Below are 14024 nucleotides of genomic sequence, written 5' to 3'. Positions count from 1 at the left end.
TAGCCAGACCCTATCCTCACCAGGAGCTAAGACAGGAAACGGTCGTTTTTTTGTCCAGTTGATGCTTGGTCTGAGCTGAAGCTTGGAGCAATGAGGTGCGGACTTTTTCCCAGATGACTTTTATCTCCAGAACTTGGACACAAACTGAACACCCTGTCACTGAAACGATGTGCCGGGGAAAGCCATGAAGCCGGAAGATGTGGCGGAAGAAGGGACTGGCAAGACGTGGAGCAGAAGGCAAACCTGGTAGAGGGACAAATTGGGACATCTTAGAAAAGCGGTCAGTCACCACCCAGTTGACGCTATTGCCAGATGATGGCGGCAGATCCGTAATAAAGTCCATAGCCACATGAGACCACGGGCAGGTAGGCACGGGCAATTGCAACAGAAGCACAGCAGGTTTTTATCGTGAGGGCTTATTGTGAGCACAAGATGCACAGGAACCCTCAAAATCCCAAACATCCTTGACAAACTCAGGCCACCAATAGAATCAGGAAATGAGGGCCACAGAGCACTGCACCCCAGGATGCCCAGACTCATGAGAAGAATGTCCCCAGGTCAGGATCCTCTTTCGAAGACCAGGTCACACATAAGTCTTGCCGGGAGGTAGTTGCCAGCACAAGCCTCTCTGGAGGAACAATATGTCTCTGAGCAGAGTCCTCCCCCATAACATCAGAAGCATGGGACTTGGCGTCAGCCTTGATGTTTTTCTCTGCAGGACAAAAATGGATCTGAAAGTCAAAGCGAGAAAAGAAGAGGGACCACTAAGCCGTCTGTAGATATTGAAGGTTCTTGTGGTCCGTGTAAATGCTGACTGGAAATTGGGCTCCCTCCAGCAGATGGCATCATTCCTACAAAGAAAGCTTGATAGCCAGAAGCTCACGATCTCCAATCGAATAATTCCTCTCAGCGGAGGAGAAGGTTTTGGAGAAGAAGCCACAGGTGAGCGTTTGGCCCTTTGGCCCTTTCTGGGTAATTATCGCTTCAGCTCCCACGGAGGAGGCGTCAACTTCTAGCAAAAACGGCTTTTCGGTATTAGGTTGGGTAAGAACTGATGCAGAGGAAAAAGCAGTCTTTAATTTCATGAAAGCTTCTTCTGCTGCTGGAGGCCAGACACAGGGATTTGCTCCTTTCCTTGATAGCGCCACCAACAGAGCCACCAGAGATGAGAAATGTGGGATAAATTGTCTATAATAAATTGCAAATCCCAGAAATCTTTGAATAGCACGTAGTCCCACTGGGCAAGGCCACTGAAGAACCGCAGATAACTAGGCAGGATCCATCAGCAAGCCTTTATCGAAAATTATGTAGCCGAGGAATGGAAGGCTCTTCTGATGAAAGTGGCACTTCTCCAGTTTGGCGTATAGATGGTTAACCCTGAGGCGACTGAGAACTAGTGGGACTTGAGATCAGCAGAATACAGAAGGATGTCATCTAGGTAAACCACAACACATCTGTACAATAAGTCGCTGAAGATATCGTTAACAAATTCCTGGAAAACGGCTGGCGCATTACAAAGTCCAAAGGGCATAATTAAATTTTCAAAATGCCCATCACAGGTGTTAACCCCTTCCCGACTAGTACGGCGCGCGCCGGGTCGCGGTGCATGGAGAGGGCTCGCGGGCCGAGCCCTCTCCATAGCCGGTAAGTCTTTGCTCCATATTGCAGCAAAGGCTTACCGGTAACACCGATCGCGGGTGCTTTCACGGCGATCGCCGCCGGCAATGCTGCCGGAGGCTCCAAAAAGATGGCGCCGCATGGGCCGCCATCTTGCCGCGGATCGCCGCTCCCTGATGACGTCACGGGGAGCGGCGATCCGTTGCCATGACAGCTTCGGGTCTCACGAAGGCCCGAAGCAGTCTCGTTTTAACCCATTCATTACAATGTGCTATCAGCACATTGTAATGAATGAGGAGTAAAATCCCCATATACTGCCATATTGCAGTATGGCAGTATATGGTAGGATCGATCAGACAACCTAGGGTTAAAGTACCCTAGGGAGTCTGAAAAATAGTAAAAGTAAAAGTAAAAAAAAGTTTAAAAAAAAAAATTATAATAAAAAAACCTAAAAATTCTAATCACCCCCCTTTCCCTAGAACTGATATTAATATTAATAAACAGTAAAAATCATAAAAACATTAGGTATCGCCGCGTCCGAAAATGTCCGATCTATCAAAATATAATTACGGTTTTTCACTGCGTTTAACCTTGTAACGGCAAATAGCGTCCAAAGTCAAAAATGAAATTTTTTTGCCATTTTGGAAAATATAAAAAAATTTATAAAAAGTGATCAAAAGGTTGCACAGTCCTAAAAATGATAGCAATGAAAACGCCATCAAAAGTCACAAAAAAATGACACCACCCACAGCTCCGTACACCAAAGTATGAAAAAGTTATTGGCGCCAGAAGATGGCAAAATCAAAAAAAAAAATTTTGTACAGGAGGTTTTAATTTTTTTAAATGTATGAAAACATTATAAAACCTATACAAATTTGGTATCCACGTGATCGTACCGACCCAAAGAATAAATTAGACATGTCATTTGTGGCACACAGTGAAAGCTGTAAAATCCAAGCCCACAAGAAAGTGTCACAAATGTGTTTTTTCACCTTTTTCACTGCATTTGGAATTTTTTTCCCGCTTCCCAGTACGCGCCATGGAATATTGAATACCGTCACTACGAAGTGCAATTTGTTACGCAGAAAATAAGCCATAACAGAGCTCTTTATGTGGAAAAATAAAAAAGTTATAGATTTTTGAAGGTGGGGAGTGAAAAATGGAAGTGAAAAAACTAAAAAAGGCCAAGTCGTTAAGGGGTTAAAGGTGGTCTTCCACTCGTGACCCTTCCTGATGCGGATGAGATTGTAGGCCCCACAAAGATCCAATTTGGGAAAGATTCTCCCACCACGTAGACGGTCAAACAACGTGATCAGTGGCAGAGGATAGCGGTTCTTAACGGTGACCTTGTTAAGACCGTGATAGTCTATACAGGGGTGGAGAGAGCCATCTTTCTTGGTGACAAAAAAGAAACCTGCGCCAGCTGGAGAGGAGGATTTGTGTATGGTTCTCCTTCATGGCAGACATGGCAGCAGTCTCAGGTACCGATAGCGGGTACACTGGAACCCGTGGAGGAGGAGAGACGGGCAGCAGGTTAATGGGGCAATCTCAGCTTGTTTCTTGGAGAACACATCTGCAAAGTCCTGGTACGGAGCGGGAAGCCCCTTCATGTCTCTCATGTGATGTGAAGTGACCTTCCTCTCCAAGGGCTGCTTTTTAGTCTTTCTTTCAGGCTACCAAGCGTGTCAAGATTAAAGAAGACCAAGGCTGGGATCGAGGAGAAGAGGACCATAGGTGAGTATGTGTAGTTTAATATTGGTAACTATTAATGGTAGATTTCCTTTAATAAATTCCTTTTTAATAAATTATCATCTCTTTCCCCGATGGGAAAGTAACTATATTAGAAATATTATGCACCAACCAAGATCTGAGTATGGTAACTTCTTCTGCTGTACTTACTGCATCTGTCTGTATGGACTCATCCTCTGGCTTGGTTTTTATGTCAACTACTCCATCACTATGACGAAAAGCACAATCAGCAAGGGCATCATAAAACTGCAATTTCTGGGCTTTTAAACCAAACTTCTTCAGCCATTCCTTTGAGCTAACAGAGTCTTCAGAAGTCTTCTCTACCATGATGCTGATGTTCTTTTCTAGGAAGATGTAGATACAGAGTAAATCTACGCACATGCATATTCCAGAAATTATTATATATGTATTCTATTTATAATTAACTTGCTTTTATTTAACATTCAAAAAATTCTCTAGTGCAATAAGAAAAATTAAAGTATTTAGTGATGTCTTATTTTGTTAGTATATGTACCCCATGATGTATAAAGCGCTGCGGAAAAGATGGTGCTATATAAATAAAGATTTACAGTTTTTCCAGTGGGAAAGTAGCTTTTTAGCAAATCAATGATGAGAATTGTCTAAGAAATGGATTGCCACAATCAGATCAGTATCAGATCAGTAGGTCAGTATCACAATCACAAATTTATATAGGTTTTATTATGTTTTAATACATTTTAAAAAACTGTGATCTTTTTTTATAAAAAAGTTTTCACATTCTGATGCCCATAACTTTTTCACCCTTTAGTGTACAGAGGTGTGTAAAGGTTTTCATTACTACAATTCTGCGGACTATACAACCTTTTTCATCACTTTTTATTTAAATTTTAATGTGTGACAACATGGCAAAAAAGAGGCGATTAAACTATATGGATGTTTTTTCTGTCATGAGGTTCAGCGCAGTGAATGATCATTTTTATATTTTGATAAATTGGGCATTTTGGGACATGAAGATACTTCACATATTTATGATTAGGTTTTTTTTTTATTTTTACTCCTGTTCTAAGGAAAGGGGGTCATTTTAAACTTTTAGGTTTTTACATTTGGTAAAAATATTTTTTTACTTTATCTTATATTCTTTTTGAGGCCCCTTGTGGGTGTGATCACTGCTGCAGCATACTTCAATAATACTGTATGGTAGTATATTGTGCCTGTCGGCACAATAGTATATTGTGAACCTGTCGGCAGGTTCTAATTCAGGTTGCTCTTTGACAGGTCTGGGAGTTTCGGCTGTCAAAGTAACAGATTACTTATGATCTTCCATACCAATAATGTGTCATGCATATGGTTAAACCTTTAACCCCCCACAATCCAAACCCAGCACCGAACTTTGCATAGAATTGCAAATTGGCGTAGCTATAGGAATTGCAGATTTAGACCCACAGGACGCCCAGCTATTTGCGGTTTTGCTGGGGCACATGCCACTGACAGTAATAGTACTCAATAAGTTCAGATCAGGTCGCTTGAATACTAAATGGATAAAACAATCAAATGTCTCTGCATCTTTAAAATACAGATACAATTAATACTAACAACAATATGGCAGAGAGTCTTTCCCAGTATGCAAAGCTCTCTGATGCAAATGGTGCAATGATATTTATTGGTCACCAGCATCCTTTCAGTCATCCAGCTAAGGAAGGATGGAGGAAGGCAAGTGCATACTGCGAATCCCTGTTTTAACTTTAATAATTATTAAATCATTCATAATATACAGAGAAGAAATATGTAGCGAAGAAATAATAATATTGTCTATGCCAAGGCAGAATTGCTATTTTTCTTTCACAAAATTATAATTTATATCGTATTTCACATATGAACGATATTCATTTTATTAGAGTAAGGAGTAGAATTGTTAACTTTTGTAGGGGGAGGGGGTTATGTACAAGATTCAGTTATTATTATCATTCTCAATCACTATGTATAGTCCTTAGCGCCGGTCACACATTTCTATTCTTTTTACAATACATAGAAAAAGGAAGGAAATGGTAAAAAGATGGTAGTGTGTACATTTGAGCTGACATCTTACTTCCCTATGTCAAATTAATTCACAGATTTTACTTACCATCTTCTGAATTGTAGATAGTCCTCAATATGTTTTGCAATTGTTTCAGATTATCCTCGGCTTCCTTCAGCTCATTCCTGATCAAAAGTTCATCCTTACTTAGGTCCAGTTCTGGAATGATTTTTATTTGACAATTAAAAATAATCTGTCCCCATGAAAATACAATGTAATCTTCAAGTGACAGAAAGCCTTTCACTCATCATTTTGCATGAAGAGATAACTGTCAAGCTTCACAGTGTAAGCAGAGCGGAAGTATATGAAATACTAAAAAACTATAGGGGAGATTTATTGGGGCTTGTTCACCAGTAATTACAATTATTTTCCCCTGTCAGTGTGAAGGGGAGTTCAGCTGGTGGCAGAATGGGCCGATCCTGAGGAACTCAGTATAGCTTGCGAATTTTCATGGTTGAAAGATCACAGGTTATCGCCACAACCGCCCTGCCAAATATATCAGGAGGCCGGAGACTCGTGATGTATCCAGCAGTGCAGGGAATTTATCATATGCTGGTGCACAAGTGCCAGTGTATGATAAATGTCCCCCTACATTCGGAGCAGAAAGTTGTCTGACCTGTTTACAAAATATTTTTTTTGCTCATTAAAGGGAACCTGTCACCAGGAGACCCATTTTTAGCACTCCCCCAGTCCCCACAGAGCATAGTACATACACTGCCAAAGTGTTTTTGTCTAAAAAATTGGTTTTACAGAAAAAAAGATATGTTATATTGTACCTTTCATTAGCATCTGCTGTGTGACTAGGCAGTTGCCAATTGGTAAGGGCTGAAAAGGAGTAGTCCCCCCCACCTTTGGGAAACATGTGACCTTTTCAAATATATGAATAACTCCCCACACTCGGGATTGGCTGTAGAGGAGCAGGGGGCGTCACTTAGCACAGTGATGGGTGTTTTCATATATTTGAAAAGGTCACATGTTTCCCAAAGGTGCGGGGGGGACTGCTCCTTTCCAGCCCCTCCCAATTGGCAACTGCCAACTGACATAGACTTTGCACTTGGGGCCATCAGCTTCAATTTATGTCACTGCGGATAAGAAGCTCGGCTACATCTGGGGCTCTCAGCGCCTCCTCTCTCAATGCTTCAATGAAGCTGCAACAACACCCTGGCTTCATAGTGCACACTGCATACCGACAACGCTAGTGCAGTGAAGACAGGGTAAACTACTCATCAAGAGCCCCAGACCAAGGTGAGTATAAACATTTTTTTGTTTTTTTAATGTGGTAATGAACAGTAATTATACAGTGCGATTTGAAACACTAAACCATCCATAAAACCATAAGGACCTGTGTCTGGTTTAGAGTCCCAAATCCACCTGACATGTCCCCTTTAAGTTTACAACAAGATATATTTAGTGAAAGCTGTCAATTTTATGTTACAGAGCTGTCCATGATGACAGATATGAAAGGAAAATCTTCCATTTATAGCCATCAACTTGGCTTTTTATTAATAGTAGTGAGCTGTGCCCATATATAAGGGATAGGAGTAGTAGTACTGATCTGTGCCCATATATACAAGATAGAGGTAGTAGTAGTGAGCTGTGCCTATATATACAGGATAGGGGTGTCAGTGCTCATCTGTGTCCAGCTATACAGGATAGGAGTAGTACTACTGATCTGTGCCCATATATACAGGATAGCAGTAGTAGTACTATGCTGTGCCAATATATACAGGATAGGGGTAGTAGTACTGAGCTGTGCCCATATATACAGGATAAGGATAGTAGTACTGATCTGTACCCATAAATACAAGATAGAAGTAGTAGTGTAGAGTGAATGGGTTACAAAGACATAGCAGAAACAGAACACACACAGACAGGGAGACACACACAAAAAACACATACCACTTACCTCACAAATGTGTGCAGTCTCCCCTCAGCTGTGCAACAGATGGATGTCTCATCTCAGAGGTCAATAGTACTACATGTGTGTCAGAAGCCGGCACACATGTATTACCATATACAACTCTGTTTCCTAGGGAGCTAAAAGTTCCTATGTGGGCCTCTGAAAGTCCCTGGGCCCAGGAGCCACTGACCCCACCTTCGCCGGTAGCTGCACCTCTAGCTGTAGGTATATCCAATCAGTCAAGACTTTACCTGGAAGGTCTTTTAATGCTTCCAGCACATCTGGATATCCATTGGACTGATTTTTCTTCATGTCCTCCTCCTTATTTTTCCCCAAATAGACGTGATACCTAGAAATAATACAACACCCCTGATAAAACTAGGTGCTGTGAGTATTGCCAGCTTTATGATTTAATTAAATTCAGGACTGAAATCCAGATCTTTTGGAAAACATTCTTTAAGAAATCACATCCTGGAAGATTAAATCTTTTGACTAGTGGTATCCTTTACCCTATGTAGTTCCATGACACATGGGGGATATAAAAATAGATCACTTATTTTATTAATTGAAAACGAAATAGATTCAGCGCCCAGAATTCAGCTGTTCTTCCAAATTAATAGATTAAAATCTTTACATATCAAGACAAACAAAGATTGCAACTAGCAGATCAATGCATTTCGGCATACAGCCTTAGGCTACATTCACACGACCGCTGGGGGACGTATATATACGGCCCCAAGCCTGCAGCCGTATATACGTCCCACGTAGGTTGGCGATAGGTGCACGAAGCGGTATGGAGCGGTACGGTTCCGGGCCCGAGGAAAAGATAGGACCTTTCCATGTATTACGGAGCCATGCACCATGTATCTCTGTGGAGAGGGCCGGGGGGAGCAGAGCTGACTTTTGCACAGCGGGCATATGTTCGTGTGAATGTAGCCTAAATCTTGCTCTTATTTTATTAATAGTTATTTATTCAGGTGATATGAAGTGATTACCATGATTACAAAAGATCATATCAGGAAGGAAAAACATTGAAGTAATTAAATAGTTACACACCCGTTAGATTCCTTTAAACTTCATTAATTAAAGATATGTACAACTTTGCAAACTGTTTATATATACAGGCAGTCCCCGGGTTACATACAAGATAGGGTCCGTAGGTTTGTTCTTAAGTTGAATTTGTATGTAAGTCGAAACTGTATATTTTATAATGGTAGATTCAGACAAAAAAAATTTTTGCCCCAGTGACAATTGGAGTTTCACAATTTTTTGCTGTCATTGGACCAAGGATTATCAATAAAGCTTCATTACAGACACATTACAGCTGATCATTGCAGTCTGGGACCAAACTAAAGCATCCAGAGAGCTTCACCAGAGGTCATAGTGGGCAGAGGGGTCTGTCTTTAACTATGGGTCGTCTGTAAGTCGGATGTCCTTAAGTAGGGGACCGCCTGTATATAAACTCACCGGCCACTTTATTAGGTACACCATGCTAGTAACGGGTTGGACCCCCTTTTGCCTTCAAAACTGCCTCAATTCTTCATGGCATAGATTCAACAAGGTGCTAGAAGCATTCCGCAGAGATTTTGGTCCATATTGACATGATGGCATCACACAGCTGCCACAGATTTGTCGGCTGCACATCCAAGATGCGAATCTCCCGTTCCACCACATCCCAAAGATGCTCTATTGGATTGAGATCTGGTGACTGTGGAGGCCATTTGAGTACAGTGAACTCATTGTCATGTTCAAGAAACCAGTCTGAGATGATTCCAGCTTTATGACATGGCGCATTATCCTGCTGAAAGTAGCCATCAGATGTTGGGTACATTGTGGTCATAAAGGGATGGACATGGTCAGCAACAATACTCAGGTAGGCTGTGGCTTGGCAACGATGCTCAATTGGTACCAAGAGTGCCAAGAAAATATTCCCCACACCATGACACCACCACCACCAGCCTGAACCGTTGATACAAGACAGGATGGATCCATGCTTTCATGTTGTTGACGCCAAATTCTGACCCTACCATCCGAATGTCGCAGCAGAAATCGAGACTCATCAGACCAGGCAATGTTTTTCCAATCTTCTACTGTCCAATTTCGATGAGATTGTGCAAATTGTAGCCTCAGTTTCCTGTTCTTAGCTGAAAGGAGTGGCACCTGGTGTGGTCTTCTGCTGCTGTAGCCCATCTGCCTCAAAGTTCGACGTACTGTACATTCAGAGATGCTCTTCTGCCTACCATTGGTTGTAATGGGTGGCGATTTGAGTCACTGTTGCCTTTCTATCAGCTCGAACCAGTCTGCCCATTCTCCTCTGACCTCTGGCATCAACAAGGCATTTCCGCCCACAGAACTGCCGCTCACAGGATGTTTTTTCTTTTTCGGACCATTCTCTGTAAACCCTAGAGATGGTTGTGCGTGAAAATCCCAGTAGATCAGCAGTTTCTGAAATACTCAGACCAGCCCTTCTAGCACCAACAACCATGCCACGTTCAAAGGCACTCAAATCACCTTTCTTCCCCATACTGATGCTCGGTTTGAACTGCAGGAGATTGTCTTGACCATGTCTACATGCCTAAATGCACTGAGTTGCCGCCATGTGATTGGCTGATTAGAAATTAAGTGTTAACGAGCAGTTGGACAGGTGTACCTAATAAAGTGGCCGGTGAGTGTATATACGCTATATATATATATATATACATATATATATATATATATATATATATATATATATATATATATATATATATATATATATACACATTGTATCTATAAAGACAGTAAAGTCATTCTACCAATAGGAATGTTTTATAATGTTCCTACCCTTTGCGCCAGGCAGCTTGCATGGAATGCTTTATACACGTCACGCTACAAAGGGTTGTACAAATGAACCCTTCGTACACTTGTTTAACACATGTGTTGTTGTCCATGATCTTTAATAAATAATATTCATGAGAACACCTCATTTAGTGTTGGGCTACAATGATTGAATTTGGGGTCTGATGAAGGTATTATTAAATATGATCCTGGTCGTTCAGTAACTGGATGGATAACACTGCCAAACTGGGTTTGTAAAATGAAATATCAGAAGACCTTCCATATTAGTTTATTACTACTTACCTCCCTGATGTTTGGTGACTTAATTCACTGAACATTGAAATGGTCTCGGCTTTGTGTGGGCCATAGCACACAACATGCAGTGGGCAGGAAATATTTTTTATGCTTTGTTTCAGTTTCTCTATCTTGGCCACAGTTGCATCCCCAATGGAAAAGTAGTATACAGCATCAACCTGTAATATAAAAGCCATCTCTAAATAAGCCAAATACATAAAATTTGTGACTAGCGTGTGCTGTGAAAGAATACAAAACTGCTACTGGCAGACAAAGATACCCATATCCGGACAATAGATATATTATTAACACATAATAAAACTTAACGTTTATTTAGTCTCAAAGTTAAGAGAGTATGTTGTGTAGTAGCATTAGCTACCAAGTGCTCAAAGGGAAGGTGTGTTAAAAACACAGTAGGGTAGGTTCATTGAGTCACAAAAGTAACGTTCATGAGTAGTGGACCAAACTCCCATGAACGACGAATAGGCCACGAACAATGACCAGGATAACAGTATCGTAGTTCTCAAAGGACTGATGTCCCTACTATATTTGGCGATATTTTTGTATATCTGTGAGAGCTCCTACTGAGGTATGGTAGTAAATGTATCTCTGTTTGTCTGTTGCCAGACACTACAGTACTGCGTATTTATACCCTCAGAGTATCTTGGAGGAACACTAGAAAATTGCAGAGTGTGACCATAGTAGTTGTTGGTCCTCTGGAGACAGATACTGATTGGTCATATATTGTGACCAGAGCTCTACACCGTAGAAGGACAATAATAGTTTAATATCTAGGTAGAATGCTACACTCTCCCTGATAGATCATTATTCGTGGTTGCTAATGTATGAACTAGCTCAGAGCCTAACCTAGCTGCAGATTAAAAGAGATGCACTTTAGCCCCCCGACATGTTTCACCAGCAAGCTGGCTTCAGGGGGTATGACATGGGTATGCAGTTAATATATACCATCTTACCTTAGCAGCAGGTTCTACCCACAACTTGGACTTACAAGAAAAAGTATGAAATTTTCCAGTTTATAAAAAAATTACTTTATTAATTATTAAATACATAGAAAATTCAATAGTAGCAAAACACAGGAACACCAAATGAAAAGGTGTGTGTCCTTTCTGTATAGAAGGATTGTACCAATTAATAGCATATAGTGTATAGACGGTAGGTAATACAGCATAAATACATACATAGTAAAACCTATGGCCTAAGATATAATTACCATACCAAATATGTGGACACACACTGAAGGACCCGACAAGTGTTTCTCAAGGGGAGTTTAGCAGCACGTTGTAAACAAAGAAAAAAATAAGGCTAAATTGACAACAGGTAAATTTGGCAAATCTGTCTCTCAGGGGGAATTTGGTGCTACCGCCGTATATGGATTGCAGAATATAGCAATATCTCTATTAATATCAATATAATAGATATTAATAGATAGCCAATGTGAAAACACTCACTGAAATCAATGGCTTTGTGAGGCATCCCTGGAAATCACTGATGAAAAACAACGCCAATGTGAGAGAGACCTTAACACTTTAAAAAGGTTTCTGCAGCAGAACAGATTAAAACAGTTTTGCTACTAGTTTTTTTTATTAAAAATGTATGCAGTATAATAAAAAATGATAAAACAAAGTATAATAAATATGATAAAACTATTCTATAGGTTAGAAGGATTAACCGCTTACCGATGCGTGATATAGTAGCATGCCACTCGTCGGGTACGGGTGATTGGAGAGCGCCGGTGAGTGTTTGCTGCAATGTCCACGAACGGTGCTAGGGGACATATACTGGGGATATCTTGAACAATTAGTGTTTTTTTACTGAAAGTTTGACTACTAGCCCAGTCTTGGACTAATAGGCCACCGTACATGGAGGTCTTCATCTGACCTCTGGCTGCCAGGGTAACCCCCCGACAACCTAAGACCCCTTCTGTCTCCTTTTAGCTTCTGCAATCGTGCATGATCATGGCAGTTAAGGGTTAAAGGCAGGGCCGGATTATAGGCGGGGCTCCCGGGGCTCAAGCCCCGGGGCCCCCACCATCTTGCCCCCCCAGGGGGCCCCCACCAGATGCCACCCCCTGGGCCTCCCCTCCGGAGCCGACATCTCCCTGAAGCCCGGCCGCATCCCCGACACAGGAGACTGCCAGTGCCACCTTCCCGCCCCCCGGCACAGGTCACAGCCTCCCCACCCTCCCATCTGCTTGCATGTTCAAGCCTACCACCCCACGCCAGCCCTCCGCCTATTCCCCTGCAAGGCTGAGCCACACGCCCCCCCCCGGAAAAGTTGACCGCCTCCACACCCGCCCACACGCACGACCATCCAAGCAGCCCCGCTAGTACTCGCGCCACCCCGCCCTCCGCAACTCCTCCCGCCGGAAAAAGCACCTGGCTGAATACCGCTCCCCTCCCCCGGCCGAACACGCAACTCCCGCGGCCCCCCGCCCGAAAAAGCACCCACCCTCAGCCACTCCACCCACCTGAACACGGTCCCCCCGCCCCCTCCTCCCCCGCCAAACATGCAAACCCCCCCGCGCCCGTACAAGCAACAGTGCGCCCCCCCCCGCCCGTACAGGCAACAGTCCGGTCCACGCACCCCCCCCCCCCCCCGCCCGTACAGGCAACAGTCCAGCCCGCGCCCCCCCCCCGCTCGAACACCCGTCTGACGCCACGAACAGTCACCTGGAAATGTAAGTATATAAATATGTATTTGTGTGAATATGTATTTGTGTGTGTATATGTAGGTGTATATATATTTATATACAGTGTATATGTGTATATACAGTGTATATGTGTATGTACAGTGTATATACAGTGTATATGTGTATGTACAGTGTATATACTGCGTATATGTGCATCTACTGTGTATAAACTGTGTATATGTGCATCTACTGTGTATATACTCTGTATATGTGCATCTACTGTGTATATACTCTGTATATGTGCATCTACTGTGTATATACTCTGTATATGTGCATCTACTGTGTATATACTCTGTATATGTGCATCTACGGCGTATATACTCTGTATATGTGCATCTACGGCGTATATACTCTGTATATATGCATCTACGGCGTATATACTCTGTATATATGCATCTACAGCGTATATACTGTGTATATGTGCATCTACTGCGTATATACTGTGTATATGTGCATCTACTGTGTATATACTGTGTATATGTGCATCTACTGTGTATATACTGTGTATATGTGCATCTACTGTGTATATACTGTGTATATGTGCATCTACTGTATATATACTCTGTGTATATGTGCATCTACTGTGTATATACTTTGTATATGTGCATCTACAGTGTATATACTGTGTATATATGCATCTACTGCGTATATACTGTGTATATGTGCATCTACTGTGTATATACTGTGTATGTGTGCATCTAATGTGTATATACTGTGTATATGTGCATCTACTGCATATATACTGTGTATATGTGCATCTACTGTGTATATACTGTGTATATGTGCATCTACTGTGTATATACTCTGTATATGTGCATCTACAGTGTATATACTGTGTATATGTGCATCTACAGTGTATATACTGTGTATATGTGCATCTACTG

At 42.0% G+C, this 14024-nt stretch overlaps 1 protein-coding gene across 2 annotated transcripts in view; it reads right to left on the bottom strand.

Moving 5' to 3' along the window:
- The window catches only part of VWA3B (von Willebrand factor A domain containing 3B), a 110744-nt gene that overhangs the window by 84228 nt on the left and 12492 nt on the right, over positions 1-14024 (bottom strand). For both annotated transcript variants that reach the window (XM_072135709.1, XM_072135708.1), the window contains exons 6-9: positions 10440-10609; positions 7571-7668; positions 5468-5578; positions 3517-3710 (exon numbers count right to left, since the gene is read on the bottom strand). In XM_072135709.1, the coding sequence (XP_071991810.1) occupies positions 3517-3710; positions 5468-5578; positions 7571-7668; positions 10440-10609 (573 nt within the window). The remainder of the gene's footprint in view (positions 1-3516; positions 3711-5467; positions 5579-7570; positions 7669-10439; positions 10610-14024) is intronic.

Source organism: Engystomops pustulosus, chromosome 2 (genome assembly GCF_040894005.1).
Source record: "Engystomops pustulosus chromosome 2, aEngPut4.maternal, whole genome shotgun sequence".
In the NCBI taxonomy this organism is placed as follows: Eukaryota; Metazoa; Chordata; class Amphibia; order Anura; family Leptodactylidae; genus Engystomops; species Engystomops pustulosus.
This window is presented reverse-complemented; position numbering and strand designations above follow the sequence as displayed.